The sequence below is a fragment of the Heptranchias perlo genome, chromosome 10, assembly GCF_035084215.1.
Source record: "Heptranchias perlo isolate sHepPer1 chromosome 10, sHepPer1.hap1, whole genome shotgun sequence".
Taxonomy (NCBI): domain Eukaryota; kingdom Metazoa; phylum Chordata; class Chondrichthyes; order Hexanchiformes; family Hexanchidae; genus Heptranchias; species Heptranchias perlo.
In genome coordinates, this window is record NC_090334.1 from 46,091,690 (window position 1) to 46,119,079 (window position 27,390).

The 27,390-nt window shown below is 39.9% G+C and overlaps 1 protein-coding gene across 3 annotated transcripts in view; it reads right to left on the reverse strand.

Annotated features, from left to right (window-relative positions):
- gpr137c (G protein-coupled receptor 137c) overlaps positions 1-27,390 on the reverse strand; it is a 39,837-nt gene that overhangs the window by 7,799 nt on the left and 4,648 nt on the right. For 2 of the 3 annotated variants that reach the window (XM_067991618.1, XM_067991620.1), the window contains exons 2-6: positions 15,898-15,947; positions 15,242-15,470; positions 14,445-14,594; positions 13,637-13,762; positions 6,142-6,266 (exon numbers count right to left, since the gene is read on the reverse strand). In XM_067991618.1, coding sequence (XP_067847719.1) covers positions 6,142-6,266; positions 13,637-13,762; positions 14,445-14,594; positions 15,242-15,470; positions 15,898-15,947 — 680 coding nt within the window. The remainder of the gene's footprint in view (positions 1-6,141; positions 6,267-13,636; positions 13,763-14,444; positions 14,595-15,241; positions 15,471-15,897; positions 15,948-27,390) is intronic. The other variant, XM_067991619.1, reaches the window with a different exon arrangement.

Genomic DNA, 27,390 nt, shown 5'->3' on the forward strand with positions numbered 1-27,390 from the left:
CATGAACAGTTTATTCACTGCTATTGCTTTCACGACACTGTTTAAACACATTACGTCAGGACAGCACTTCAGTCAATAATAAATCTACCATTGGGAGTTCATTAACTTAAGGTGACGTAAATGTTATTTTTAAGTTTAGTGGTCAAATGATTGTACATTGATCTTTCAAATCTCTAGTTAAACTAGAGGTCTGCCTTTTAAATATTACTGGTCAAGTTTTTCATTGCCCATTCTTTGCAAAGTCCAAGTTAGCTCATCACATTTCAAAAAAGAGGCTGTCTCGAGGGCTCAGTTGGTAAAGAAAACCAATTGTACAAATAATATGAATGATATAAACCAAAAGGACTCAGATTTCTTAATGCAGGGGATAAGCAGAGATCTAGGGATACTGATATACAGACTTTTAAAGGTTGGGTGACAGGTGGAAAAAAACCATAAAAAAGGTAAATGGGATTGTGGATTTTTACATATAAAGTAATTGAATACAAAAGCAAGGATGAATCTATACAAGACATTGGCCAGACCACAGTTGGAATACTGTGTGGAGCTTTGAGCATTCCATTAGATAAAGGATATTGAGTCACGGAAAAGATTAATCCAGGTAAAATAGGATGATGCCAGGGATAAATGGAGACAGTTATAAGAGGAGACGTGAAAAACTAGCACTGTTTTCACTGAGAATAGGGGATAATCTAATAGAAGTGTTCAAAGTTTTGAAAGGTTTGAGAGGGGAAGAAAGATTATTTCAGCTAGCCAGTGACTCAATAACAAGGGAGCATTAGTACTAAACATATAAAAAAGGTAGGAAGTAAATATTTTTCATGCAAAGGGTTTTTTAGAATATGAAAGACACTATCAAAAGATACACTGGGCCAAATGGCCTGCTTCTGTGCTGAAATTTTTATGATTCCGAGTCTGTGCTGAGTTAATGGATCTGGCAGCGCAGATGGTGGGTGGGGTTAATTGCTGCTACAGTTAACTTCAGGGCCCCACGGCTCAGGAGCAGAAAAAACAATCAGAGACAGGGTTCCTGCTCCTGACTGCTTTCCAGTGATCTCTATTTGAAAGGGCATGGGGATGATGGGCAAGGACGAGATTGAGTTTGGCGGTTTTGCCCAACACTTGCGGTCTGAGCTTGCACATGATCAATAGCCATTTGGGTAAGGTTTCAGAGGGCAACCGGCAGTTGTGCAACAGTCACCAAGCAGGAATCATTGCCATCAGAAGAAATTGAAGGGGGATACAGGAAAAAGTTAATATATTGTTTGGATGGAGAAGAGTACATTCAAGATAAGCAGGAAGGGGCATGGCAGGATAGGCAAAATGGAAAAGGAGGGGGGTGGGGAGGCGGGTAGGCCTGATAATACAGGATGAGATAAAGACAGTGATGAGAAAGGATCTTAGCTCAGAAAATCAGGATGTAGAATCAGTATGGGTGGAGCTAAGAAATAACAAGGGGCAGAAAACACTGGTGGGAGTAGTGTATAGGCCCCCTAACAGTAGTTATAGTGTTGGACAGAGTATAAATCAGGAAATTAGAGGAGCATGTAACAAGGGTAATGCAATAATCATGGGGGACTTTAATCTTCATATAGACTGGGCAAATCAAATTGGCAAAAGTAGTCTGGAGGATGAGTTCATGGAATGCATTCGAGACAGTTTTCTAGAACAATATTTTGAGGAACCAATTAGGGAACAGGCTATTTTAGATCTAGAATTGTGTAATGAAACAAGATTAATTAGTAATCTTATAGTTAAGGATCCTCTGGGGATGAGGAGATATGATAGAATTTCATATCGAGTTTGAGAATGATGTAATTAAGTCCAAAATTAGGGTCTTAGATTTAAACAATGCCAATTACGTAGATAACAGGGGCGAGTTGGCTAAGGTACATTGGGAAATTAGATTAAAAGATTTGATGGTAGATAAGTAATGATGAACATTTAAAGAAATAATTCATAATGCTCAACGAATATACATTCCCTTGAGGAATAAAAACACCACAGGAAAAATGATCCAACCATGGCTAACTAGAGAAGTTAAGGACAGTATTAGATTAAAAGAGGCTTACAATGTTGCCAAAAAAGTAATAAGCCTGAGGATTGGGAGGGTTTTTTAGAAATCAGCAAAGGATGACCAAGAAATTGATAGAGGGAGAAAACTGAATATGAGAGCAAACTAGCAAGAAATATAAAAACAGATAAGAGTTTCAACAGGTATGTAAAAAGATTAGCGAAAGTAGACATGGGTCCCTTGGAGGCAGAGACAGTGGGGAATAAGGAAATGGCACACATGTTAAACAATTACTTGGTATCCGTCTTCACAGCAGAAGACACAAAAAACATACTGGAAATAGTGAGGAACCAAGGGTCTAATGAGTGAGGAATTTAAAGCAATTAAAATTGGTAAAGAAAAAGTACTGGAGAAATTAGCAGGACTAAAAGCTGACAAATCCCTTGGACCTGATGGCCTATATCCTAGGGTTTTAAAAGAGGTGGCTGCAGAGATAGTGGATGCATTGGTTTTGATCTTTCAGAATTCCCTAGATTCCGTAACGGTCCCCGTGGATTGGAAGGTAGCAAATGTAACCCCGCTATTCAGGGACACAGAGAGAGAGAGAGAGAGAGAGATTGAGATTTATATATATATATATATATATATATATATATATCAGGGAACTATAGGCCAGTTAGCCTGACATCAGTGGTAGAGAATCTATTATTAAGGATGGAGTAACAGGGCAGTTAGAAAAATCATAATATGATTAGGCAGAGTCAACACGATTTTATGAAAGGGAAATCATGTTCGACAAATCTATTAGCGTTTTTTGAGGGTGCAGGGTAGATAAGGGGGAACCAGTGGATGTAGTATATTTGGATTTTCAAACGGCATTCAACAAGGTGCCACACAAGATTAGGGCTCATGGGATTGGGTGTGATAAATTAGCATGGATTGAGGATTAGTTAACGGACAGAAAACAGAGTATGAATAAACGGGTCATTTTCAGGTTGGCAGGTTGTAACTAGTGGGATGCCGCAAGGATCAGTGATTGGGCCTCAAGTGTTTACAATATATATCAATGACTTAGATGGGGGGACTGAGTGTAATGTATCCAAGTTTGCTGATGATACAAAGCTAGGTGGAAAAGTAAGTTGTGAGGAGGACACAAAAAGGCTCCAAAGGGATATAGAGAGGTTAAGTAAGTGGGCGAGATGGTGGCAGATGGAGTATAATGTGGGGAAATGTGAAATTATCCACTTTGGTAGGAAGAACAGAAAAGCAGAATATTTTTTTTAAAAGGTGAGATTAAGAAATGTTGGTATTCAGAGGGATTTGGGTGTCCTCATACATGAATCACAGAAAGTTAACATGCAGGTACAGCAAGCAATTAGGAAGGCAAATGGTATGTTAACCTTTATTGCAAGGGGTTGGAGTGTAAGAGTAAGGCGGTCTTGCTGCAATTATATAGGGCTCTGGTGAGACCACACCTGGAGTATTGTGTACAGTTTTAGTCTCCTTTTCTAAGGAAGGATATACTTGCCTTAGAGAGGTTGCAACGAAGGTTCACTAGATTGATTCCTGGGATGAGGGGGTTGTCCTATGAGGAGAGATTGAGTAGAACGGGCCTATATTCTCTGGAGTTTAGAAGAATGAGAGGTGATCTTATTGAAACGTCTAAAATTCTTAGAGGGCTTGACAGGGTAGATGCGGAGAGGCTGTTTCCTCTGACTGGAGAGTTAGAATTAGGGGTCATAGTCTCAAGATAAGAGGTCGGCCATTTAGGACAGAGATGAGGAAAAATTTCTTCACTTAGAGGGTTATACATCTTTGGAATTCCCTACCCCAGAGGGCTGTAGATGCTCAGTTGTTAAGTATATTTAAGACTGAGATCGATGGATATTTAGACACTAAGGGAATCAGGGATATGGGGATAGGGCAGGAAAGGAGTTGATGTAGAAGATCAGCCATGATCTTATTGAATGGCAGAGCAAGCTAGAGGGGCCATTTGGCCTACTCCTGTTCTATTTCTTATGTTCATATGTACTGGAAGCAAATTAAGTTGGTGAACTCTAGATCATTTAAATTATTTCACGTCTTTTGTATACTGTTTTTAATGAATTTTTAATCTATGGATATGGAATGTAATCAGTTAATATTTTTGCTTTTTTAGATTTAATTTTCTCCCTACTAGTTTATCTTTTCCATTTCTTCCCTACCTTTCCAGTCTTTCTCCGTGTATAACTGCAAATCATGACTAATCCTACTGCAAGTGGCTGCTACTGCTTCCTCACTCACTGCAGTTTATTTGCTGTCAGCATCAGAGCTAAACAGATACCAAGAGTGTCAAGCCCAAACTTAACCAGCAGTTTGCTGCATACTTCACAACCCATGCAAACCAGTGATGGGAGGAAAATGTTTGTGGCCCAAAGCAGCGGCTTCTCCAGAAAAGTCCACATGAACAAAGGTCTGCTACCTCACTCTCCTTTCTAGATACTGTCAATTCAAGAGAAGATTCTTTCTCAGGCCATGCACAATGAGCAAGCTCTCCCCTTGACTCTGCCATACTGGATAGTGTAGTTGGGATATCAGTTTGTTAATTTGCTGTGGCACTGAGGACAGAAACGCAATTGTGCACAGTGAATGGATCCAAATGCCAGTACAAATTGCACTTAAGGAACAAGGTAGATGTTTTTATTTTGTACTTTAAAAAAATTAAACAAAATTATATAAATAGAATATCACACTGGTGATGCTGTAACATCCTGAATGACTGGCAAAAAATGCTCAAAACTGCATTACTCATGTAGTCCAATTGTTTAAACCAATCATACAATCACTACGAGGTCCCACAAGCCTGTCCCTTTTTCAGCTCAACCTACTTACCTTCTCAACGTGCAATTTGAGGCAGTGTAGGCCAGTTTCCTCTTTATATCAATTGCCAAATTAGCTCTGATCCAACCTAAATCACTCTCCAGAAAAGGTCCATGTTCAATGAATTTGCTGCACACCTATGCTCTTTTTAAACTGTTGTGTGCGCTACATTCTTGTTCTTAGTGGATTTGATGTGGTTGCCAATAGTCCATTAGTCAGGAGACCTTTCAAGCAGAGTTGTAACATTGGAAATGATGGGATATAGGCCCGAAAGTGGATTGCTTTTAGTTCCTTTGTGGGGTTTCTCCCCCTACATGTTAAATCAATAGCTTTATTTTTTCCAGTTTTATTTTTATGGAATTTTATTGAAAATTGACATTAGTACTTTGTCACATGATCAACTTGGTGACAACTGACAGCTATTCTGTGAATTACAGCATCACAGAGCTCCAGAAGCCATATCCATGAGCAAACAGGGTTGGTTGGGAAAATATATTCTTTTAAGAATTTACTTTACATGAAAATATGTTTATTTAAGATTACTCTTATTGGTCAGGAATGAAAAAAAGCAAAAGTTTGAAATTTTGAAAATTTGAACTGTGTCCCCCACCAAGGTAATTATGAAATTGTAATTGTTGCTGTAGAGAAAGTCAACTCAACACAATAAATAGCTCAGGAATTGTCAAAGTTCAGAGGTCAGATTTAATTAGATACATTGTGACTGGAGTCATTTTGGCAACTGATAGAGAGAAAACTTGTCCCTATACAGGCTCAAACTGCAAATTTTGAAGAATTACCAAAACAACATCATACATCTTAATGTAAAAAGGCATCATCTCCTCAAACTGGTTTACATTTTTGTTCTTAAAGTGATTCAGAGGAATAAGGAGGACATTTTTTGCAAAATACATTAAGCCAATTCTGCCAGACTTGTCCAGTACATGACAGAACCAAATAAGTCTTACCCAGGATCACAATCTGTAAAAGCGGAGTCAGAAAAAACATGTAGGAATGCGGTGACAATTATCTATGGTCGCATGGCTCCAAGATGATAGTACTAAAGAGTATTTCTTTGTTTAGTTTCTTCTGCCACAATAAATGATTTTAAAGAGAAGTTATTGTTAGCTGTAAAATGCTGTTATGGAGGTTATAATTGCCACTACCTCATCAGGAATGCTTCTTGAAAAGGCTACTACTACTGCACTTTCATCAGTGTCAAATAGTAAAGGATTTGAAGATCTCCATCTCTGGAAACCAGTTTCACCCACCTTCCTCTCTCTCCTCTAGAGCCACTGCTTCTACTTAAATCATCATCACTATCATACCGTCTTGGATTGTCGAAAAAGTATGCCCTGGAACTGAAACTGTGACTGTTGATCATTCCACCTGATCCCTATAAAAGATTTTCATATGACAAAGTTACAACAGGATTAATTGTATTCAATCATGAAATTTGACATAAAAAGGACTGAACAGCCACACCAAAAGCAATATTGACAAAAAAGTGCAAATCAGTCTCGCGTTATGTTTTATAGTTAGCACCAAATGAAAATTATAGACTAAAAACTAAAGTGAGCATTTAAAAAATGTTTCTTTCTATTGTGCACGTGACTGTGTTTCAAAAATAAGTCAATCTTTAATAGTATGCTATTTTAATTAGATTGAAAAGTGTTATTTACTTTTTGTTTTAAACTCCAATAACATTGCATAGTTGTTACAATGTTGATACAACATGTACTTTAGCAATAAAAGCTCTTAGTTAAAATGCTTCACAACTTGAACAATACTAAAGATGCACAATAATGTAGGTTACAACCAGAATGGGAATACTGATTTTAAAAAAAACTGCTCTGTTCCTTAATGGCCACATTTTAGAAGTACACAAGTCAGCTTTAAAAAAAACTGCTGTACAATAACATACTAAGATGGGCTGACTGGCTTTTGTCATCTGCAATTATCTTGTGAATAAAATATATTGTGCTGCAAGACTAATGAACGACAGTGCCGATTTTGTTATGGACTGGCAACAAGTGAGGTTACTTTAAAGGCAGAATATACAAAAGTGACCTGTCTAATAAGTTCTTAAATGTTACTTAAGAGGCATTCTTAAATGTTACTTAAGGGAACTTCAGAGGCAAAACTGCAGATGTGCTTGCAATGAGCACAAGCCAGCCTTAAATCTGATCTACAAGTATGTGCAACTTTCTTTTGCCAAGAGTGTTTGCACACACAGGAACAAAAAGTTATTAAATTATTGGAGATCTCAAACTTGCTCATAAGCAATATTCACCAGATACCTGGGGCACTCGGACCACTTTTGGGGCCAGGGAACGTGGTACAGACAGGATGGCCTTCACCTAATCCAGAGGAGAGGTACATGTGCACTTGTGAAAAGGGTAAATAGGACAGTAGGGAAAGATTTAAGCTAGTTAGGGGGATGGGATGGGAAAATTCACAGCAAGTCAACAAATGTGAGCAAAAGACCAGCAGGGAATGTGGGCAGGCTGGGGACAATTTTCTGGAACAATACGTTTTAGAAGGGGTCAGCCTTGGCTCAGTAATAGGAATCTCACCTCAGAGGCAGGATGCCATGGGTTCAAGCCCCACTCCAGAGACTTGAGCATATAATCCAGACTGACACTTCAGTGCAGTACTGAGGGAGCGCTGCACTGTCAGAGGTGCCATCTTTTAAACCAAGGTCCAGTTTCCCATCTCAGGTAGCCATAAAAGAGCCCACGGCACTATTCAAAGTAGAGCAGGGGAGTTCTCGCAGTGTCCTGGCCAATATCTATCCCTTAACCAATATCTAAAACAGACTATTTGGTTATTTATTTCATTGCTGTTTGAGAGATTTTGCTGTGCTCAAACTGGCTGCCATGTTTCCTGCATTATATTAGTGACAGCACTTCAAAAGTATTTCATTGGCTGTAAATTGCTTTGGGATTTCCTTAGGTTGTGAAAGGTGTTATATAAATCTAAGTTCTTTCTTTAGAACCGACAAGGGAACAAGCCATACTGGAGTAACAAACCAGAAATAGCTAACAATCTGACGGTAAGGGAGCATCTTGCAAACAGTGACCATAATACGACTGAATTTGATATTAGGTTTGAAAGGGAGAAGGGTGAGTCACAAACCAAAATTTTAAATTTAAGTAAGGCAAACTTCAAAGGGATGAGAAAACATTAATATTAAATTTGGTTGAACTGCTAATGGGTAAATATACAAACAAACAGTGGGAAATATTCAAAAGAAGTTTTTGGTACAATACAAAACCAGTACTATAAGGCACTATAAGGCAAAAGCTCCACTTGTGTAGTTAAGAAATCATGGTTAACAAATGAGAAAAGTGACAATATCAAGCTAAAAGAAAGGTTTACATAAATGCAAGAAAAAGTAGAAATCCAGCAGACTGGGAGGTCAAAAAAAGCAACAATGGGATACAAAGAAAGTATTAAGAGATGCAAAAAAGGGAATATTAGAACATAATAGGAGCAGGATTAGGCCATATGGCCGCTTGAGCCTGCTCCGTCATTCAATCAGATCATGGCTGATCTTCGACCTCAACTCCACTTTTCTGCGCGATCCCCATATCTCTTGATTCCCCTACAGTCCAAAAATCTATCGAGCTCAGCCTTGAACATACTCAACGATTCAGCATCCACAGCCCTCTGGACGAGAGAATTCCAAAGATTTACAACCCTGAGTGAAGAAATTCTTCCACACCTCAGTCTTAAATGGCCAACCTCTTATCCTGCGACTATGCCCTCTAGTTCTAGACTAAAAAATAAACTTGCAAGGGATATGAAATCTCTCAGCAAAAAAATAAGAGAGGGGTAAATGGGAATGTGGGCCCATTAAAGACAAATGTAGGCAAGACTATAATGGATACTAAGGAAATGGCAGACTCGTTAAATGAATACTTTATATGTATTTTCATATGGTGGAAGAGAACAAAATACCAGTGGTACAAAGGAACCTAAAAATAAGTTAAGGGGAGGTGCCTAGTGGATTTACTACAAGTAAAAAAAAATGGCAATGGGGAAAGTAATTGCACTTTAGGTAGACAAATCTCCAGTCCTCAATGATTTCCACCCCAGGGTATTAAAATAAATAGGCGAGGAGATTGCAGACGCAATAAATTATAATTTTCCAAAGCTCTCTATATTCAGGAATTGTGTCTTTGGATTGGAAAATTGCAAATGCCACTCCATTATTTAAAAATGGAGGGAGAAACCAAGTAACTACAGAACATCCAGTTTAACATAAATTGTGAGGGCGTTACTGGAATCTATCATCAGTATCAGTTATCAAAGAGAGTCAAGCATGGATTTGTGAAGGGTAGGTCACTGCTGACTAATCTAGTTGAATTTTTTGAATTGGTCATGGTGGATAGGGGAGAGTCTATGGATGCTATCTGGAAGGACTTCCATTAGACATTTGAGAAGGTTCCGCACAAGAAATTAGCAGCAAAAAATGAGTGTGCACAGAATTGGAGGTAACCTTGTGACATGGGTTGGTAATTGGTTGAGAGGTAGGAGACAGAGTAGGGATAAAGGGTTCATTGTCTGCTTGCCGGGATGTGACAAGTGGTGTTCACCATGGATCTGTACTGGGGCCTCAGCTTTTATATATATTAATGACTTAGATAAAGGAATAGAGAGTTGTATATCCAAGTGTGCAGATAACACCAAGTTAGGAAACACAGCAAGTTGTATAGGTGGGAGCAGGAAGTTACAAAAGGGACATAGACAGACTAAGTGAGTGGGCAAAACTGTGGTAGATGGAGTTCGATGTGGAAGTAGGGGGGTGGTGGGGGGAAAAGAGTGTGAGATCATCCAATGAGAAAGACAAATTGGAATGTTTTCTTAATGGTGAGAGACCAGGAGCAGCAGAGGAAAAAAGGGATTTAGGTGTCCACGTATACAAATCACTAAAAGCTAGTGTAAAGGTACAAAAAATAATCGAAGAATTTTGGCCTTTATCTTAAGGGGGGTGGAATTCAAAAGTGAGGAAGTGATGCTTCAATTGCATAAAGCCTTGGTCAGACCCCATCTGGAGTACTGCAAGTAGTTTTACATAGAATGTACAGCACAGTCGGCCCAACAGGTCCATTCTGGTGTTTATGCTCCACACGAGCCTCCTCCTTCATCTAACCCTATCAGCATATCCTTCTATTACTTTCTCCTTCATGTGTTTATCTAGCTTCCCCTTAAATGCATCTATGCTATTTGCCTCAGCTACTTCTTGTGGTAGTGAGTTCCATATTCTAACCACTTTCTGTGTAAAGAGTTTCTCCTGAATTCCCTATTGGATTTATTAGTAACTATCCTAGTCCTGGTCTCCCCTGCAAGTGGAAACATCTTCTCCATGTCTACTCTATCAAACCCTTTCATAATCTTAAAGACCTCTAGCAGGTCACCCCTCAGTCTTCTCTTTTCTAGAGAAAAGAGCCCCAGCTTGTTCAACCTTTTCTGATGGGTATAATCTCTCAGTTCTGGTATCATCCTAGTTAATCTTTTTTGACCTTCTCCAGTGCCTCTATATCCTTTTTATAATATGGAGACCAGAACTATTCACAGTACTGCAAGTGTGGTCTAACCAAGGTGCTACACAAGTTAAACATAACTTCCCTACTTTTCAATTCTATCCCTCTAGAAATGAACCCCAGTGCTTGGTTTGCTTTTTTTTTTAAAAAAAAGAATGACCTTATTAATCTGCGCCACTACTTTGTGATTTGTATCTGTACCCCCAGATCCCTCCGTTCCTCTACCCCATTTAGACACTTATTTTCCAAGGAGTATGTGGTCTCATTCTTCCTACCAAAATGTACCACCTTACACTTATCTATATTGAAATTAATTTGCCAATTACACACCCATTCTGCAATTTTATTAACGTCACAGTCCTCCTCAGTATTAACTACACCCCTCCCCCAATTTGGTGGTGTCCGCAAATTTTGAAATTGTACTTCCGATTCCTGAGTCCAAATTGTTTTATGTAAATTGTGAACAACAGTGGTCCCAGCACTGATCTCTGTGGAACATCACTTCTCACCTTTTTCCAGTCTGAGTAACTTCCTTTAAACCCAACACTCTGTTTTCTGTTTTGTAGCCAGCTTGCTATCTATTCTTTTACTTATCCCTGCTCCTCATGAGTCTACTATGCGGTACCTTATCGAAGGCCATTTGAAAATTCAAATATATTACATCTACTGCATTATCCTTGTCGACTCTTATTTCTTCAAAGAATTCAATAAGGTTGGTCAAGCATGACCTTCCCTCTTGAAACCCATACTGATTATTCTTTATTATATTTTCGGTTTCTAGATGTTTTTCTATTACATCTTGGAGTAAAGATTCCATTATCTTTCCTACCCCGACGTTAAGCTAATTGGTCTACAGTTTCCTGGACTTGTTCTATCTCCCTTTTTAAATATAGGAATCACATTAGGTGTCACTACTGCCTTTTCTAGTGATTTTTTAATACATATGTAATAGTGCCTCTGCTATCTCTTTAATCTCTTAACGTGAATGAATGCAATCCATCCGGACCAGAGGTTTTATCCCCCCTTTCTATCTTAAATGTCTTTACATTTTTTTTGATCTCTTCTTCTAATGTCATGCCCACCTTGTTAGTCTCCCTGGTAAATACTGGGGCAAAGTAATTATTTAATATTTCTGCTGTCATTACCTGTAATTTTTTACATAGAACGTACAGCACAGAAACAGGCCATTCAGCCCAACAGGTCCATGCCTGTTTATGCTCCACATGAGCCTCCTCCCTCCCTATTTCATCTAACACATCAATGATCAGTTAATTGTGTGTATTCCTTAGTGGCCCGAGCCCTCTCCTGATTTTTCTTGTTATTTATGTGTCTGTAGAATATTTTACAATTTCTTTTTATATTCCATGATAATTTAAATTTCCTAGTTTTTCTTTGCTTCCTAATTGCTTTTTTGACTTCTATCCTAATCTTCTCGTATTCCCTTTTGTCATCCTCTCCTTTGTTGTCTATGTACTTAGTGTATGCCTTTTTCTTCAGTTTCAATTTCGCCCTTATTTCTTTAGCCAGTAAAGACACACCATGGATGAATAGTTTGTTCTTGCTTTTTAGTGGGATATATTTCTCCTGGACTCTATTGATCACCGTTTTCCCACTGCTGTTCTAATTTCTTGTCAGTAAATGTTTCCAGTTTATTTTCCTTAGTTCCATTTTCATCCCCTTAATATCAACTTTTTTCCCCCAATTTATTATTTTGGTCTTTGTCTTACGTAATATGCTTCTCAATCTCTATCTTAAACCTTATTATGTTGCGATTTTAAAAAAAAGTGTTCATGGGATGTGGGCATTGCTGGCGAGGCCAGCATTTATTGCCCATCGCCAATTGCCCTCGAGAAGGTGGTGGTGAGCCACCTGCTTGAACCACTGCAGTCCGTGTGGTGAAGGTTCTCCCACAGTGCTGTTAGGAGGGGAGTTCCAGGATTTTGACCCAGCGACGATGAAGGAACGGCGATATATTTCCAAGTCGGGATGGTGCGAGACTTGGTGGGGAACGTGCAGGTGATGTTGTTCCCATGTGCCTGTTGCCCTTGTCCTTGTCCTTCCAGGTGGTAGAGGTCGCAGGTTTGGGAGGTGCTGTCAAGGAAGCCTTGGCGAGTTACTGTCGCGCATCCTGTGGATGGTACACACTGCAGCCACAGTGCGTCAGTGGTGAAGGGAGTGAATGTTTAGGGTGGTGGATGGGGTGCCAATCAAGCAGGCTGCTTTGTCCTAGATGTTTCCCTACACTTACTTCTTGTATCTGTTCTAGATCCAGCAGTGGTTCCTCTCTTCTTGGGCTTTTTACATGCATGGTAAGACAAGAGTCCTGCACACATTGTAAAAACTCCATTCCCTGTACCTCTTTACCTACCTCTTCTCGGCAGTTTATTTGGGGGTAGTTAAAATCTCCCATGATTATTATTTTAAGCCCCTTTACTCACCTCACATATTTCTTGCTCTATATCCTTTCCACTATTAGGTGGTCCGTAATATACCCCTATTACACAGACCACAGGAAAGATATATTGGCCTTCTCAAGGGCAATTAGGGATGGGCAATAAATGCTGGCCTCGCCAGCGACGCCCACATCCCATGAACGAATAAATTCACCAGAACGATACCTGCGATTAAAGGGTTAAATTATAGGAAAAGGTTGCATAAACTTGGCTTGTATTTCTCCGAGCTTAGGAGGTTGAGGGATGAACTAAGAGGTATTTAAATTGATTAAGGGATTCAATAGGGTAGATACAGAGAAACTATTTCCTCTGGAGAGGGGAATCCAGAAGAAGAGGGCATAATCTTAAAATTATAGCTTAAAATCAGGAAGCACTTTTCCACACAAAGTGTAGTAAAAAAATGGAATCCTCTCCCCCAAAAGGCTGTGGATGCTGGGTCAATTGGAGCTTTCTAGGCTGAGATCGATACATTCTTTTTGGGTAAGGGCATCAAGGGATATGGAACAAAGGCAGGCTAATGGAGTTGAGGTACAGATCAGCTATGATCTAATTGAATGGCAGAACAGGTTTCAAGGGGCTGTATGGCCTACCCCAGCTTTTATGTTCCTGTTCCTAATACATCCTTCAGGAGAGGAGAACATTTAAAATTTTTTAAGTGTTACCTATGAAAGCACTTAAATAAAATTCTTGAGACACATGGTCTTACAATATATTTAGATTTGTTAAAAACAAACACTAGAGAACATTTCATCACAATTTCATACCAGATTTTGATTTGGTCTCTGCACCCTGAAAAAAAACACCACCAAACTTGTAGGCAATAGCTCCCAAAGGAAAAGAATGATTCCGAACGCCACATAAGCTTGGTCACTGACTTTTTCAACATCAGCCTGTAAAGCAGATGTTAATGCAGCTTAATACAATAGTAAATCAATTCAATGGGACATATTCAAGAAAAAGACAACTAGAAACATCTGATTAAAAACAAAATCAACTGACATTACATTATTAAAACAGAACTAGTGAGACTGACTAAAGGATTATAATATTACAGCTAGTAGCACATTGAGTAAATTTCACTAAAAAGAACTTAAATGTTGCACATATTGTTTGACTCTGAATTTTTACCACATGCATTGAATTAGCTTGCAAATACAAGCCTGTATTGTGTATTACACTGTTGAAAAACAACTGCCCTGTTTAGATTCATTTAATCTCAATTCAGTAAATCCTGCATTGTAACTCCAGTCTGTGTATTTGCCAAATGATACATTAGCTATTACTAATGGCATGAATAGAAAGTTAAATGTCAAAGATAAAATAGTTGTGGGTATAGTATGCTTCTAATGTCAATTTCTAATGTCCAATTTCTTATGTTCTTATGTTCTTAATGAACTCCTAAAATTACCTTAAACCCCAGTAATTCATTGCTGAAATGCAAGTGAAATATATGTGAATTAACAATGATTTCACTCCTTACATACAACATGCCACATAGCACTACAAGTTTTCAGTTGAAAAGAGGCCCAACTGTGTACTGCTAAAAAGAAAAACACGCTCATATACAGTTACCTGGTCTGACACATTGTACCAGCCATAGTTGAATGAACTGGGCCTATCTTCTGGAGCCATGAAAACCACCACCAAGTTATAGGAAGCCCTTGATATATAAAGCAGGATCACCGCAGCACCCACAAGAGTGGCCTGGCAAACAGAAGTTCCCTGAAAAGGAACATAAATTTATTGTCCTGCTGTCTGTAAGGATTAAAAATTACATTTCTCAAAGTTCAACCACAACAGCTTTCAGGTGGCCAGGGTACTAAACAACAGCATTGGAGTCACAGTACAATTTCTGTTAAGATAAAACAAAAGTGGTTACAATGTTTATTGTAATATTTAGGATACCGAGTGGAACGGTTCACTTCTGTGACCTGGACCCATTGGATGAAAATCCCATCTGCTCCCTACATGGGCTCAACATTAAGTGACTTTTGGCTATTTTTCCCCCATTCAAACATTAAATCTGTTGAAATCCACACAGTTGGAATAATTGCAAATTGGATTCAAAGTTTCTGCCGCTTTATTGATGACTGAAAAGGTATTTGAGTGTCGCTAAAACAGCATAAACTTCAAATCAAAGCTGAAGGTACAAACAAGTAATGCAACCAGATGGATTGACATTTTCAATCTAACAAACCTAATTTATTTAAAAAAAAAACTTTTTTACTCCCTAATGGCAGACAGGCAACCTTAGATGCTAGAAGAAACAAATTTACTCACAATAATTAATAAGCCCAGACTGTTCATTTACCAAAACATTTTGTGCACTTGGTTTAAAAACTCAGTCAAGGAAAAAAAAAGACTTTTACCTTTGACTCAAGATATACATTCGCCGATGACATTTTTGCAATTTTGAAGATGCACACTGCTAATGAAATGGCACAAAGCACAAAGAGGCTGTCATTGATGAGCACACGAGCAAACACAGTCCATTTCAACTGGTTTTCTGGCACATTTCCTTGGACAAGCACCGCACATGTGAAGTTCACCACCAGAAACAGAATGCTAGCAAATAAGAATGCCAGTCGTAGTGGAATCCTGAAAACATTTTAAGGAAATGTATTTAGAGGATGCTTATTGTATTCACATCTATAGTTTGAGTTAACCCCAATAAATATAATTTGCATTAGTTAAATGTTGCTTCATACAGATTCTATTTCAGAAACTTGATTTAGTAAACAGTGTCACAAGGGCTTGTAATGAATAAAACATTCTTTTTGTTAGTAACCATCCATTGCACAAAAGCAGTAGATTGCTCTGATACATAGCAAAAATACCCCAAGCATCCTATTTAGTATATATTCAGCTACAGTTGCAACTAAATTCAGATTTTTGTATGTATTTAGGCTATTCTCAGAATGCAACGAAAATGCCACTTTAAGTGAACAAAAATGCACTTTAAAAATGTACTTGTTCTTTTTTTGCTGGAAATAGCTACAGTAAAGATTACTTGTATGGTACTCACTTGTATTTGTTCAGTTCTGGAGAATATTTGGCTTTGGCCTTAAAAATAACCTGCAAGAAACACATACATTATGATATTGAAAGGAAAAAAAAAAGCAGCAAATAAATACATAAATGTGTTTCACAGAAAATCAAATGATGCAAAAGTTAATACAACTAAAAACTTGCATTTAGATAGTTTGACATGAGAGAGATTAGGAGTGACGGTAGGCAATGTTGCAGAGATCTTTTTGATGGGGAAGATTTGGGGTGTAAAGCCGGGTCAAACATGTAGAGACTGCAAATAGTTTACTTCAGCCTGTGAGAAAGACTGGGAATGGAGGTAGAAGGAGATTTGAGAGGCAATGGACATTGAAGTACCAATAGATTGGAAACAAGCTAATGTGGTGCTCATGTTAAAAAAGAGGGACAAGAACAGATAACTAGAAACCCATTGGTCTTACTTCAATTCTGTGCAAAATTATGGAATTGATCAGGAGTAAACTTGAGGATTTTCTGCACAATAACAAGCTAGTTAACAGCAGTCAGCATGGATTCAGGAGGAGAAGCTCCTGCCTGACCAACCTCCACAACTTCTTTCAGGACATGACAACCTAATTGGAGTGTGGGAAGCTGTATGACATGGTGCACTGAGATTTCAAAAAGGTATTTAACAAAATTGTACACAAAAGGCTACTAGCTAAACTCAAAGGATTAGAGGTTCAGGGTAAATCCCGAGAATGGCAATTAGGGGTAATTTGAGAGATGACATGCTAAGTGTTAACGGATGTGGTAGTCTTCTATGTTAACGAGTACTTGTAGTAAGCAGAATACTTCCAGTTAAAAGAAAGTCTATCCTTTATTAAGAGCAATTGTGTTCTGGCCGTTTGTATATTCGGTGGTCCTGTAGGTAACACCTCTCTGTCTGAACACTTTGATTGCCTTGACAACGGGCAGTTGGAAAGATTATCTGTAATCACCAGGTATTGTTCACTGAATATAAATGCGAAACGTTCAAGGATTCCCACATTCACCTGACGAAGGAGAAAGCCTCCGAAAGCTTGTGATTTTCAAATAAAATTGTTGGACTATAACCTGGTGTTGTAAGATTCTTTACATTTGTCAACCCCAGTCCATCACCGGCATCTCCACATCATCTTTATTAAGAGCAGTTCAACAAACAGGGTACAATCAAACATAGATATGTGTTCTTTAATTCCAGCCTATCTCTGGATACAGTAAACAATTTTACAACACCAAGTTATAGTCCAGCAATTTTATTTTAAATTCACAAGCTTTCGGAGGCTACCTCCTTCCTCAGGTGAACGATGTGGAGTAAAGTAGAGACAGCAGCTTCAGTATTGTACACCCCTAACAGCCGATGTACAGTAAAGTAGAGACAGCAGCTTCAGTATTGTACACCCCTAACAGCCAAAGCATGGTCCCTTTACACTACCTTTTCCTCACTCTGGACACGACTACTGAAACCTACTTAATACAGACGCATTGACTCTGTCTGCCATTCAAACTCCACTTGAAGACAACTGGCTTTGAAACAGCCATTTCCTTACAAAGATTTTGTGTCTTTGTTCACCTCAATTAGGTGTGAGTTTTCTCCCATCAAAGCTTGATCTTGCACCGATCACTGCATCCTGTTTAGAGTGACGTGTGACTTCCCTGTATGTGAGTGATCTTTGTTCCCTAGACTGGCTGACTCCATTTGTCGTTCACCAATTCAAAGCTAATTATCTTATGTATATTTTTCTTGGCCTTTGAGTAATACCCAATTTGCATCTGTACAATAGGAAGTCAATTGCTAATGAGGTCATGTCTTGACTTGTCTTTAGTTGGGTGGCTGTTCAACCCTATCAGTCTTCACTGTTTCTCTTTCCCTCATTCATGTCTCAACACTAAGTTTCGCTCCTCTCCCACAGGAAGTTACAAAAAAAGGGAAAGGGCTTCTCCAGCACTGAGCCTATAAGAGCACATACAGAAATACATTTAAAAAACTGTTTGCTATTTAAATAAAGAAGTTTCCCCAACTCATTTGCGGTAACAAAAAATACTATAGGAAATTTGAAAAGAAACAGAAAAATGCTGATAACACTCAGGTCAGACAGCATCTGTGGAAAAAGAAAAAAAGTTAATGTCTCAGGTATATAACCCTTTGTCAGATCAACGCTTAGATAATTAATTAGAATGTATATAATTGGGCAACATGCAATGCTAGCGGCTTCTCAAAGACACTTCCTCTCTCACCCCCTCTTCCAGACTATGGGACCCTCTCGTGATCCTGGGACCATCCTTCAAGTGCTCTGATATGTTGGAAAGGCGTATTAGCCCTCATTATAAAAGTATATTGCCCTGACTGTGAGCTTTGCCATGGGAGATTCACTGGCATATCTAAAATGTATTGAAAAACTTGTGTCTGCCCTTACTTCCTGTCTACAACAACTTGCATTTATATAGTGCCTTTAATGTAGAAAATTGGCCCAGTGCACTTCACAAGAGGCGTAATTAGTCAGAAATTGACACCGAGCCAAAGAAGGAGATATTAGGAGGACTGACCAAAAGCTTGGTCTTAAGAGTTAGATTTTAAGGAGAGTCTTAAAAGAGGGAGATGGAGACGCTGATGGATTTATGGTGGGATTTCACACTGTAGGCCTAGGCAGCTGAAGGCACAGCCGCCAATGGTTGGACACAGGGGTAGGGGAAAACACCAGAGCTGGAGGAACAGAGAGTTTTGGGGTGGGGGGAATTATAGGGCTGGAAGAGGTTTCAGAGATAGGGAGGGGGAGACCACAAAGGGATTTAAGCAACAGGATGCAAATTTTAAATACGAAGCTTTGGAGGATAGGATAGAAGATGCAGCAGAGTTTTGGATGAGCTGAAGTTTACAGAGTGTTGAGGATGGGAGGCTCGGCAGAAGGGCATTGCCATATTCAATTCTGAAGGTGACAAAGGTATGGATGATAGTTTCAGTAGCAGATGGGCTGAAGCAGGGATGGAGGCAGGCGAAGTACGCAGTCTTTGTGATGGAGAGGATATATGGTTGATAGCTTAGCTCAGGGTCAACTTGAGGTTGCCAACAGTCAGGTTCAGCCTGAGACAGTGGCTGGGGAGGAGGGATGGAATCAATGGCAAGAATGTGGATCTTGTGGTGGGGTTGAAGAGAACGGCTTTAGACTTCCCAAAGTTTAACTAGAGAAGGTGGGTTTTAAAGAAGAGAGGTGGATGAGCTTAGGAAGGGAATTCCACACTCGGGGTCTAGGCAGCTGAAAGCACAACCACCAATGGTTGGGCAAAGTTGCGGGGGCTGGGAAAACACCAGAGTTAGAGGAACAGAGCTTTGTGGGGGAGTTGGGGGTGTAAATTTAAAGAGCTGGATAGGATTACAGAGATGTGGAGGGGGAGGCTGGATGAGACTGGATGTCAGGCAAGCAGTTTGACAGGACAGAGGCAATGGAAGGGTCTAGATGAACAGCTGGGTGTTTTCAGAATACACGTGGAACCGGATGCCATGTTTGAGGATGACATCGCTGAGGGGCAGCATGTAGATGAGGAAGAGGATGGGGCCAAGAATAGGTCATTGGGGCACTCGAGAGATAATGGTACAGTGGCAGGAATAAAAGTAAGGAGTCGCACAACACCAGGTTATAAGTCCAACAGCTTTATTTGAAATCACAAGCTTTCGGAGCTTTGCTCCTTCGTCAGGTGAAGTCCTGACGAAGAAGCAAAGCTCTGACAGCTTGTGATTTCAAATAAAGCTGTTAGACTATAACCTGGTGTTGTGCGACTCCTTACATTTGTCCACCCCAGTCCATCACCAGCATCTCCACATCGCAGGAATAAAAGCCATTGCTGGAGATGCTCTGGCTACCATTTGATAGGCGAGTGTGAAACCAAGTGAGGTCAGTCACACTGAGCTGGATAAAAGAGGAAAGGCATTGGAGGGGAATGGTATGGTCAACTGTGTAAAAGACTCGGAGGTCGAGGAGGGATAACGCAACACGGTCATAGTCACAGAGATGTCATTTGTGACTTTGATTAGGGCTGTTTCAGTGCTATGTCAGGAAGAAACCTGATTTGGCGAGATTCAAACAGGGAGTTGTGGGAACACGTTCAACAACTTTGGAAAGAGAGGTTGAAGATGGGGCAGTATTTTGCAAGGACAGAGGTCGAGGGTGGGTTGTTTGAGGAGGGGGCTGATGACTGCTGTTTTGAAAGGGATGGGTGACTGTACCCAAGGAGAGGGAACCACTTACAATGTCAGTTAGAATGTAAGCCAGGAAGGGAAGTTAGGTGGTCAGCAGTTTAGCAGGAATGGGGTCAAGGGAGCAGGAGCTGGGTCTCATGGAGAAGTGAGAGATTTTCCAGTTTGTATCCAAGGAAGACAAATTGGAATATTTTCTTAACGGTGAGAGACTAGGAGCTTTGGAGGAGCAAAGGGATTTAAGTGTTCATGTACGCTAAAAGCCAGTGCATAGGTACAATAAGTAATCAAGGAGGCTAACGGAATTTTGGCCTTTATCTCAAGGGGGTTGGAAATCAAAAATGAGAAAGTGATGCTTCAGTTGTAGAGCCCTGGTCACACCCCATCTGTGTTCTGTTTTGGGCACCAAACAGAAGGAAAAATATATTGGCCTTGGATGGGTACAGTGCAAATTCACCAGAATGGTACCAGGGTTTAAAGGATTAAACTATCAGGGCAGATTGTATAAACCTTGCTTGTATTCACTTGAGTTTGTTAGGTTTAGGGGTGATCTAATTGATGTGTTTAAAATGATAATGGGATTCAATAAGGTAGAGAGAGAAACTATTTCCTCTGGTGAGGGAATCCAAAACAAGAGGCATAATCTTATTAGAGCTAGGTCATTTAAGAGTGAAATCAGGAAGCACTTTTTCCACACAAAGGGTGGTGGAAATTTGGAACTCATTTCCCCAAAAGGCTGTGCATGCTGGGTCAATTGAAATTTTCAAGACTGAGATTGATAAATTTTTGTTGGGTAAGGGTTATGGAACAAAGGCAGGTAAATGGAGTTCAGTTACAGATCAGTCATGATCAAATTGAATGGCAGAACAGACTCAAATCCCAAGGATAAGATGAACTCAGAGATAGAAAGGGAGATAGGAGAGAAACTAGAGAAGGATGCAGGATCAGGGCTAGGTTTAATGGGCAAGAGGAAGATGGAAAGTAGCAGAGGAAGCTGAATGGATGGTCTGAATCTTAATGAAAGTGTCCATGAGCTCCTAACACTTGTCGGAGGGGAGGGTAGAGAGAGGGCAAGTTGGAGATTGGGTACGGTAATTAATTGGTTTTGTGGTTGACAGGACCTTCCCTCGTGTCCGTCCCATTACCCGCACTTCTGCCCTCACCCCTTCCCCTCCCAGAACCATGAGAGGGACCCCTTGTCTTCACCTTCCACCCCACCAGCCTCCACATTTCAACCAATCATCCTCCATCATTTCTACCACCTCCAGTGCGATCCCACCACCAAACACATCTCCCCCTTCCCATTCAGCATTCTGAAGGGACAGTTCCTTCCACGACACCCTTGTCCCCTCTTCCATCACCCGCTCCCCTTCCCACGGCACCACCTCTTCAAAGCACAGGAGATGCAACACCTGTCCTTTCACCCCCTCCCTTCCCACCGTCCAGGGCCTCAAACACTCCTTCCAGGTGAAACAGCGATTTATTGGCACTTCTTTCAATTTAGTATCCTGTATATGCTGCTCACAATGCGGTCTCTACATTGGGGAGACCAAACACAGATTGGGCGATCACTGAGCTGAACAACTCCGTTCAGTCCGCAAGTGGAACCCTGAGTTTCCAGTCACCTGCCATTTTAATTCTCCACCCCAATCCCACTGACCTCTCTGTCCTTGGCCTCCTACACTGTTCCACTGATGCTCAACAGAAGTTCAAAGAACAGCACCTCATCTTTTGATTAGGCACTTTACAACCTTTCGGGCTCAATGATTTCAGATCATAGCCACTGCTCCCATTTTTTCCCAGACAGCAGGTGCTGGTTATGGTTCCATTATTGCCATTTACAGCTCCTCTAGACCCATCTTTTGTTTCTTTACTTGTCCCATTACCACCCCTTTTTGCCTTGCACCATCATCCCTTTTATCATTGAATGAGTTCTGCCCTCCACCCTATCAGACCTTCCCTTTTGTTCTTGCTTCCTCTCCTCCTTTCCCTGGCTCTGTACTTGCTTCTAAACTGTTAAATCTCTGACTTCTTCTGGTTCTGACGAAAGGTCATCGACCTGAAACGTTAACTCTGTTTCTCTCTCCACAGATGCTGCCTGACGTGCTGAGTATTACCAGCATTTTCTGTTTTCATTATTGGTTGGATATACTGGACTAGTGATCCAGAGGCCGAGATGTGAGTTCAAATCCTACCATGGCAGTTTGAGAATTGAATTCAGTTTTTAAAAATCTGGAAATAAAAAGCTTGTTTCAGTAAAAGTGACTATAAAGCACTCAGATTATCGTAAAAATCCAAATTGTTCACTAATGTCCTTTTATTAAGGACTGGCTATGTATGACTGCAGTCCACCATCAATGTGGTTGAATGTTAACTGCCCTCTGAAGTGGAGTAGCAAGCCACTCAGTTGTATGAAATCTGTATCAGTCATTCAAGAAGGCAGCCTATCACCACCTTCTCAGGGTAACTAGAGATAGCCAATAAATGCTGGCCTTGCCAGCTATGCCCACATTCAGAGAATGAAAAGTAAAATCACTGAGGATGTGTCATCGTTCAGTGCAGAGGCTGAGGGGGGAAAGTAGTGAGGATACCATGAAGAAACTCAGAATGGGACTTGGTAGATGAATTTAAAGGAGAGAAGGATGGAACAAGGTCATGTGCTCAAAGGGGAACAAGGTGGCAGAGGAGGAGGGGGAAGAGACCAAGGTGTGATTTGGTAATACAGAACCTTATTTCCTATTGTCATGTTTTTGTCACTTCTGTATCAACTTTTTCTATTATAAATTCCCATGTCAAAATTTATAATGGAAACTGCCTATGTAAACTTGTCACATTGTAATTGCACCATCATGACTGTGGTAGTGTTGTAATGCTTCAGGTTGTGTCTCTTAGCTAGCTACTCAGCCTATCCTGCAAAGAAAATCCTACGCTCCAGCCAAATCTACTCTGCTTCAAGTCATTGTATATTTTGATATTTAACTATAAATATCCAAGTTACACAAAAATAGGGACAGAATATACATCAAAATGGGGACTGAATTATGTCTGTTTGGGGAAAGGGGTTAGCAATTTACAAATAGAAGCCAATCTACAGAAACGTCCTTCAAAAATTAGTCTCTAGCTGGCTTCAGAACGTGTGTAAAATGACCACTTTTGCATTGCATTAGACATAAAAGGACAGGTCAGGTTAAACAAAGTGCCACCTTATTTGAAAATAGCAACCTTGCTTCAAACCCCAGCAATGCCACAGGGTAGCAACTAATGCATTAATCTATTTAGTTCACGTGGATATTATAAAAATTTTGAAACATCCCCAATATACTACTTAATCACATGTAGAACTTGAGGATCTGATTTAGTGGCCACAGATCAGTCCCGAGACTGGATATAGTGGGCCAGAACTTGCGCAGAGCGGCATGGCAACACTCCCGCGAATTAAATTAACAAATGTACTTACTGTGGGCTTCGTGGTGGTGACTTGCTTGATTTTGAACTTTAAAAAATTGTGCGCTATCAACCCAGCCTCTGAGCAGCGTAAGGTGATGCGCATGGAACAGTCTGTGAGAATAGAAGTCACGACCATAATATCTGACAGGAAGAGAAGTCATGCCCACAAGCAGGCAAGCAGACTTCATTCATTTAAAGTTAGTATTCTGGAAGTCATTGTAAATAAAAATTTAATTTTTTTTTAATAGAGAAAGCCAAAGAAATAATTGAATTAAAAGAGACAGAAGGGATAAGTAAGAAGAAAATGTTAAAAAAAAAAAAATCAAAAATTAAATGACCAAAAACTATTAAAAGGAGTAAAGGAGACTCCACATTTTTTTAATTTAATTTTTTAGTTGTTTGGCAGTCATTAAGACCAACAGCGTCCTTAAAACTTAGTTTAGACCTGGTATTTTTAAGCATAACTGTTTGGTGATGTAATTAGTTACTTTCTAGCTGGGCGGATGAGCAAGTTTGCGATTTTTCAGTGATTTCTATGATGGCTGCGTGCGATGGCCCTTTATTTTGCAGCTACCAAATCGCTGGTGAACCAAAAGGAGCAAGTTCACGACTTCTGCACTTTAGTGCACATGTACAAATGCGGGAACTTATCATAGAAAAGTTATAGAATGGAAGGAGGCCATTCAGCCTATCGAGTCCGTGCTGGCTCTATGCAAGAGCAATCCAGCTAGTCCCACTCCCCGCCCTATCCCCACAGCCCTGCAAATTTTTTCCTTTCAAGTACTTATCCAATTCCCTTTTGAAGGCCATGATTGAATCTGCCTCCACCACCCACTCAGACAGTGCGTTCCAGATCATAACCACTCGCTGTGTTAAAACGTTTTTCCTCACGTCACCTTTAGTTTTTTTTGCCAATCACCTTAAATCTACGTTCCCTGGTTCTTGACCCTTCTGCCAACGGGAACAGTTTCTCTTTATCTACTCTGTCTAGACCCTTCATGATTTTGAATACCTCTATCAAATCTCGTCTCAACCGTCTCTGTTCCAAGGAGAACAACCCCAGCTTCTCCAGTCTATCCACGTTACCAAAGTCCCTCATCCCTGGAATCATTCTAATAAATCTCTTCTGCACCCTCTCTAAGACCTTCACATCTTTCCTAAAGTGAGGTGCCCAGAACTGGACACAATACTGCAGCCAGTTTTTATAAAGGTTCATTATGACTTCCTTGCTTTTGTATGGCTTCTTCAATTCGCCATTAAAAACAGAGAACCCTGTTGAGCTCTCCATTATTTTGGGAGCAAGTTCTGCCCCATTATATTTTGCCAATGCTGTAAGCATCTGATTGCCCTGGCTGAAAATCTGAAGATACTTAGGTGATGTACGTTAGTTGGGCCTCCGACTGTTCGTATGGAGTTTCTGGGAGCAGAGGACAAAATGCTTACAGGTTTCTGTCCCTTACTCTCTCTTTAAAGTTTCTCAACTAAGACGAAAGAGAATCGCTCGGCACCCAGGCATCTAGAAATGTTGATTTATAAACTATCCATTAGCTCCCCTGATGGCTTAGCAGGGAAATACATGATGTAGTGTGGTACTGAGCTATTGGGGTCAGAAGCTCCCTGGTTGGATCCCCAGTTTGCACAGAGTTAGAAGATCTCAGCCAGGACAATGGTCAGGGTGTTACCATTGATCTCTGCACTTTGGCTAGAGGGTAAAAACAATTATAAAAAAATAAATTAACTGGTGTACCTGATAAATATCTAGTGAGCCCTTTTAAATGTTTCGGCAAGGACAGGATCAGATTCAATTTTGATGCCCTCCACAAATAAATAGCTTGCCACAAATAAATAGCTCACATATGAAGAGCAGTCATTGGGTGAGGGACAGGAGGGCTACTGACACCCATAGAACTGTATTCCACTACCTTAAAAGAAAGTTGGAGGGTGGAAAGGGGAATAATAAAGATCTACTAGGAACTCTGGACCTGTCCGCCAATTTCTCTCTATCTTTATGGTGAAGCACCAATCTGATACCCTGGCTGATTTGAGAGGGAGTGAAAACCTCTCACATATGAACCCGAATTCTATCACTCCACAGCACGAGTGGATTTATCAAGCCTTTTGCTTGCATTAATCTAGATTTAGGTTAAAACTGCACTTGAGATGACTATGGTGTATAGATTTTGTTTAAAATAAACCCCACAATTGCATAATATTGTAAATATTTTAGCAAAATTGAGCAACATCCGGAAAAAACAACAGAATTTTATGCGATTCTGAATGATCACATTCTGAACTGGAAGAAGTAGTTTTGTCCCGCAATTCCTTTGTTTTGAGTCAAAACCAATAGGACTCCTCCTATAAGATAGTGGTATTTGCTCAGAGGTACCAACAGACACAGAGAAAGACCATTCATAAATAGTGAAGGAACAACAGGCCATCTGTCCCACTCCCTGTGCTACCTCCTTTATGAAAGGGCCTGATGTTAGTTTATATCAGCAGTATTATAAATATTAACATAACGGCTCCCTAACCAATAAACCTGTACAACTTCAAATGGCCCCTTTGTTCTCACCACACATTTTGTAGGACTTCCAAGGACAATACTGTAAAGGTTTAAGTGGTCTCAAAGGATTAAAGCTCGAGGCATAGTTTATCACATGAAAACCATCAACTTACAATAAGCCATGCTCTATGGCATGAGATATGTTGCCTTAATAATCACTTTGTCAGCAAATAAGACCCAGTGATTTATCATACAGTTAACATCTGTCCTTCAGATGAGACATTAAACTGAGGTACTGTCTGCATGTTAAATGGCTCAGGTGGACATTAAAGAGCAGGGAGCTCTCCCAGACTGGCAAACATTCTTTAACCAAAAGCACAAAAATCAGATTAAATGGCGATTCACCTCACTGCTGTTTGTGGAATCAGCTGTGTATAAAATGGCTTCATAACTGTCATTGCATTTCAAAATAATTCATTTCAAAATAACTCAATGTGTGAAATTCTTTAAGGAATTTCTGAAAGAAGTAACAAGGTGCAATATAAATGAAAGTTCTTTCTTTCCAATTCACCATATATGCTTTATCCCTGAAGGCCAATAACATTTCAGTTGTGGTTTATCAAAACACTGACAAAGTTCACTGATGACCTGAATAGCATTAAAGCATGCAGTATTCGTCTGTTAAAGGCAGAATTTGTTCAACGCTTAGTTTGGCAATGACAGAAATATACATGGGGATAAAAAGCACAAACTGGCAGCTCAGTAAATGCATCCAGCTTTGTCAGTCTATTGTTGCTCCAGAGGCAGACTGACTGCAGTGAGGCTGGACAGAAACTGGATTCAACTTCCATTGGAAAAGTATAATAACTAACACTTCCTTTTGCAAGCCACACTATGCAAGAAATAGGAACCATTCCAGTTTGCAAATGACAGAATTAGTGGAGCATCTATCCAAATCCAGAAAACAACTTCCTTTACTGGAGCCAGTCTGACATTGTACTTCCAATAGTAGTTATGCTTGGCTTAATTATCCTTAAATAGTTATCCTTAGCGCTTAATTACATACTGCTTTGCATTACACGCTAATTCCCCAATGAAATTAGATGAGGACGAACAGTTCAGCTTATGCAGCTGGCTAAGAAAAACAATGTATACCCTGAACGTATGTAGAAATGCAATTTGTGAAGCCCAATTATCTATAGTACTTCCATTTCGACTGCTCTAAACACCAGTTACTTCCAGTTATCATGTAGCTTTTGAAATTTGAATTGAAATTTGCCTTTCCATACATTAATTCCATACATGCCAACCATCCACATTTGATATGGACATTCAATGTTTTGATACCCAAT